The sequence below is a fragment of the Amblyomma americanum genome, chromosome 3 (assembly GCF_052857255.1).
Source record: "Amblyomma americanum isolate KBUSLIRL-KWMA chromosome 3, ASM5285725v1, whole genome shotgun sequence".
Taxonomy (NCBI): domain Eukaryota; kingdom Metazoa; phylum Arthropoda; class Arachnida; order Ixodida; family Ixodidae; genus Amblyomma; species Amblyomma americanum.
Genome location: NC_135499.1, coordinates 134621674 through 134627373, shown reverse-complemented (window position 1 = coordinate 134627373; position 5700 = coordinate 134621674). Strand labels below are relative to the sequence as shown.

Sequence of the window (5700 nt, the reverse complement as noted above, 5' to 3'; positions counted from 1 at the left end):
CAATTACACAGGAAGCAATGTCGAATTTCCCGGGGCTCGATCTGTCCGTTTGCATTCTCTTGTGGAGTTCACGCGCAAAGTGGCATGCTCTAAAACCACATGTCTGAGATCAATGTGGCCGCTACCATCATCGTTGTACATGAAGGCATTGAGCGTGCTTATTAGGAGCAGGTGGGCGAAAGCAGTCACTTTTTCTAAATGGAACAATAAGCTCGAGCTCAGTTTACCAGTTTAAGTATGGCAGATTCCTTTCTGCAACAACAACACTGTGTTAACGATTTACAAATAAAGTTCTCCAAAGCATTTTTGCAGGTGCTCATCAGCTATATTCGATAACTTAGAGTAATGTGAAAAAAAGCAAAATAAAAATGCAGTGAAAATATAGGAGAACAAAGAATGGAAAACACAGCGCCAGACACTGCAAATGTGTCCAATATCCTGCAGTCATGTGGTGGGAATAAACTGTAAACAATAAGCACAATACAGAAATGGCAAACAAGACATCAGACACTGCACACATGTTCAATAACCTGCAGCCATGTGACGGAAATAAACAAACTAAAAGTGTTAAGTGCACTGGAAACTTAGCACACCTGCCGCGGTGACAAGTAGGTGGTTATGGGGCTCGCCTACTGAGTCAGAGGACCCAGTTGTACTGTTGCCTGCAGCGGCTGTGTTTCGAAGTAGGCAAAATGCAATATGCTCAGGTGAGCTGTTGAATGTCACTGCACATTAAAGAAGCCCATGTGATCGAAATTAATCCAGAGCCCTCCAGTATAGTGTCCTTAATAGCCCATGCGTTGCTTCAGGATGTTACACCCCACAATTTACAATTTACGAACACAGCACAACACTGCACAACAGACTATATAACATATTGCACAACACGCAACGCATTTACATTACTGTTGTGCCCGTTCCTTGTAGTACCGGACAACAGCGGCTCGAGCTGAAACTCCGCTTGTGGTTGCAGTGTCCGTGACGTCCTCTGGCTGCTCATACAGCGCGTCGATCATTCTGACGGAGAAGACCCACTGTGGCATGGCAGGCTCGTTAAACTCCTCACAAATATTGTTCAGCACACAGCAGGCGCGAATCAAATCAGCAGCATTGTCCAGGTCACATTCCATTCGCTTCATGCAGTATCGAAATCGAGCCTTCATCCTCCCAAAGGCATTTTCTACGACTCTTCTCGCTTTTGAGAGCCGCTAATTAAATTCCTTCATCTCATCATCCAGGTGGGCCCTGTGGCTAAATGACTTGATTATATGTGACGTCAGGGCGAAAGCCTGGTCGAAAAGCATGATGGGCCCGACTGGTGTACCACTGATGTTTGCCACAGGCGACTGAAATTCCGGGCTTTCCACAAACTCTGCCAGGTTGGACTGCTCATATAAGTATGCATCGTGGCAGCGGCCGGGTATGCCAACCCTGACAAAGCGGAACTTGTACTTGTGGTCAACAAGGGCCAGCAGTATGATGCTATGCCTGCAAAGTAACAACAATAACATAAGTCACTCATAGTTCAGCTGTAATAATACTTGTAATGCCCCATCTCTGTCAACAGCAGATATTGCACTGCGTGCAGTGACCAAAGCTGTCTCAAGGTGGCTTCCAGGCTCAGAAAACATGCCTAAAAACAATTCGTCCGTTTTGCAAGAGCACTGCTGTGCAATCTTGAAATATATAGTATACAGTAGGGGCAAAAACTCCTGACGTACTAATATCATCAGCAGTATAAAGCAACATTGAATGGCAATATTTTACGCGCGCAAAACCATTTAAGCAGTGATAAAGTTACTGCAAAGGCTAAACAGACAGCAACTAATAATCATATGTGCACTGCGGACGGCGTGTCAGGGTTGGCCCGCCAAGAAAGGAAATAAAAATGATTTAAGCTGGGAAACCTTACCATCCTTTGTAGTTATAATGGTCTGTTGCCTTCTCCTTCGGCAGCGAGAGTGGAAAATGACAGCGGTCCAACGCCCCAACTGCCTGTGGAAAGTCCAGCAGGGCACTACACTCCTTGATGTGGTCAGTGAGCCGCTCTCCGCATGGCATCGTGAGCCAGTCGGGCTCAAGGTCAGCAATTACTGCCATACAGAATTCTCTGTGTATGGTGTTTACTGTTGACCGGCCGACTGCAAAGAGGTTCGCGATCGACCGGTCTTCCGCCGACGAGCACAGTTTGTACAAGCTTATGGCGACCCTCTTTTCGATGGAAATCGCCGGCCTCATGACGGTATCCTCGCGCAGCAGCAAGGGCCGGCGCGCTTCCACTATAAAGCGGAAAGTAGCTGGAGAGACGCGGAACGATTGCTTGAAAAAGTTCTCGCCGAGGTGAGGCAAGGTGTCCTCAAACAACCTCTCTTTCCCGATGAAAATCCAGCGCTCGCGGTGTACAGCACCGCTACAGCACCGCTACAACTTGCGTCAGCAGCGGCAGTTGCAAGAGTACTTGTGAGGAGGAGGCGTCCTTTCAAGCTTTCAGTCCTTGCCCTGGCCACTTCGATTTCTGCTTCCAAGCTTGCAGACACGGCCATCATGACGGCGATTTTGCGCTTTTTTTTCGGCACACATCGCTCTTGGCGAAACATCACAACGATCGAAGAAATGAGGCACGAGAAACGAGCACGGATGGCACAGGACCGAGGACCGATCGGGGTAAGAGTCAGCGACTGGACGCGGATGTGGCTATTATTGCCGGCTATCGCAGAGTGCCAGGGCATCAGTGCAATGTGCAATCATGGTTACCGCAGAACCTTGTTACTCTGCTTTTTATGCTCACAAGTTGAAATTTTCACGAGAAAGTTTTAATAACTATCGTCAATTTCAATTTACTACAACCCGATTGCAATGATGATAGTACGCGCAGCGCCATCTCGTATGCGGCGATCTAACCAGTGGATCGGAATCGAGTGGATACGTGTAGTAGCTGTCAATCTCGATCGCGCTTCAAACGTCAACCGCGATCGAGACCGATCGCGCTCCGAAGTGCCCGTGTGACAGGGGTATAAGGCGCTTGTGTGTGTGCAGTGTCGGTGCACGTTAAAGATAATAATAAGAAGAATTGCTTTTTGGGGGAAGGAAATGCCGCAGTATCTGTCTCATATATCGGCGGAGATCTGAGCCGCGTCGTAAGGCAAGGGACAAAGGAGAGAGTGAAAGAAGAAAAGAAGACGTGTCGTAGTGAAGGGCTCCGGAATAATTTCGACCACCTGGAGATCTTTACGTGCATTGACATCGCACAGCACACGGGCGGCATAAATATTGCCGATTACCTAGTTCTGTACGGCCAGGATATACGTAGCGAAATCGCGGCGACTTCTTCATCGGAAGAGTGAACTCCCTAGATGCGCCTTTATTGATGGTTAAAGCTTGAGCCGTCGTCGAGGAGTGGTAGCGTCTCCATATCAAACACCCAGGGCCCTGGGTCGATTCCGAGCCTCGGCTCAGGTTTTTTTTTATTATTCAGTGAGTGTGCGGGGGGTGGCTCCCAAAGATTCCGCCAAGAGCTTAAGCGCAGGCTCTGTTAAGGCGCGTTTATACTGCAGCGTAACGCGCGCGCTGCACTGCGACGCCACGTCGGCCAAAGCGAGACCCTGTATACTCCAACTGCGCTTGACCGCTGACGCGTTTGGCGGCTTCGGCGCACTCTGACCGCACTGGCAGAGACTTGGAGCACGTCTATATTTCGCGCCGAGTGCGCCAGACGCCGCCGGCTCGGCCAGACTGGTTCGGCTCCGCGGCGAGGGGCGCGTTCTGATGTCATGTGCCTCCTCAGAGCACCGCCACGGAGAAATCGTAAGTTCGCGGCCAGTAAATGTTTAGCTTTAAAAGCGCAGTCGCCGCGGTCGGCTTTGAACCCAGGAGCTCCGGATCAGTAGCTGAGCACGCTAACCACTGAGCCACCATGGCAGGTCGATCCCCTGATTAATAATAATAATAATTGGTTTTTGGGGAAAGTATATGGCGCAGTATCCGTCACATATATTGTTGGACACCTGAACCACGCCGTAAGGGAAAGGATAAAGGAGGGAGTGAAAGAAGAAGGGAAGCAAGAGGTGCCGTAGTGGAGGACTCCGGTATAATTTCGACCTTCGCGAGATGTACCTTTGTTTCTTCATGCTAAGAGGCTCGTCGAAGTCATAAAGACCCCATTCTGCAAAACATAACAGAGCTGGAACACACAACACAAAGCATAAGGAACAAAATGCACACAGCAGAAACGTTAACATCAAAGAAAAGTAAAATTCATCAATAACAGTGATAATCAGGGTGTATACGAAATGAACTATCAACACTATAAATTAATAATAAACAACTGACAAAAATAATAAATAACACAACTTCAAATTGAAATTATGTAATGTTAATCACCGAAATCAAAATAGCAGCGAGCACAAAAATGTTGCTCTCTGGAGGGGAGGCGTAACAGAGGTGCCAAAAGTGTTCTTTTCCCTAACCTTTGCAGAAGGGTATCGTTTTCTTATTCGAGAAATCTTGACATCTAGTTGGTATACGAATTAATGAAGGAACCAGACGAAAAACAAGAAATCCAATGAAGGTGCACGGCATGAGACTGGTCACAAGTAAGCCACCCCTCTGTTTCGTGGTAAGTGTGCACCGTGTGACCATTCGTCTTTTTTGTGTGCTTCCTTCAGAGGACGTCTGCTTCCGGATATATCTCCAGGTTGAGTTTTGTTCTCTTTTCAGGCATTTTTTCCCAATCGGAAGCTTTCGCAAGGAATTCATGGCCGTAGTTGTATTTTAAGCATGATGGCGGAGTGAGATAGGTGGCAATCCATACTACTCATTGTCTTTTACGCCTAACGAAATTACCTCAGCCGCCGCGGTGGCTCAGTGGCTATGGTCCTCGGCGGCTGACCCGAAAGACGCAGGTTCCATCCCGGCTTCGGAGGTAACATTTCGAATGAGGCGAAATGGTAGAGGCCCATGTACTATATAATGTAAGCGCACTTTGAAGAACCCCAGGTGATCAAAATTCCGCCAAGCCCTCCACTGCGGTGTCCCTCCTAGCCTGTGCTGCTTACATTAAGCTTAATAAAAACTTAACCTTAATTACAACAGGAAAATAGTTTTAGTTGGCAGGCATGGCTACCAATCGGGTTTTATTCTGCAGGTTCTCGAGAACTTCGAGTACGCCGTGCCGTTCTTCGATATCGACAAGGATGGTGACCTCGACCGTTTTGAGTGCGGAAAGGCCAGAATTCAGCAAGGAGCCCAAAAGTGTAACTTATCTTTTTACCCTAAAGGGCCTGCAAGACCATGTTGCGTATGTGAAACTGAACCTCCATGTGGTTCTATTACTATTGCAATGAAAATAATTTCTGCGTGTTTGTGATTAACTAATGACCAGTTTTATTATGTAAAAATTTTTAAGTTAGAAGTAGCGGTAATAATACGGTCACATTCTGTTTTTTTTCGCCACCCAGTAAGATCAGAACTGACAGCTGTGAAGTGAAACTTATGGCATGAAGGTTTTATAGCGAGACGCGCTGTAAGCACTTGTGCAGCCTTCATTTGTCGTTGCATGAAAGGCGCGGTCGTAAGAGGTCACAAAACACATCAAAACACCTTTTCTTTTGGACTTCACACGTATACGGGGGGTCAGAGCATGCAGATATGTGGTTCACTAGTACAGCAGTACTAGATGGCGCCTAATTGGTGCCATCACAG

General features: G+C 47.5%; 1 protein-coding gene across 1 annotated transcript; it reads right to left on the bottom strand.

Moving 5' to 3' along the window:
- Positions 1-1208: 1208 nt before the first annotated feature.
- LOC144124142 (uncharacterized) lies at positions 1209-2061 on the bottom strand. The gene is made up of 2 exons (XM_077656803.1): positions 1913-2061; positions 1209-1488 (listed from the first exon to the last, which is right to left on the bottom strand). Exons 1-2 carry the CDS (start codon positions 2059-2061, stop codon positions 1209-1211), a joined length of 429 nt encoding a protein of 142 aa, XP_077512929.1.
- Between the last annotated feature and the right edge of the window lie 3639 nt (positions 2062-5700).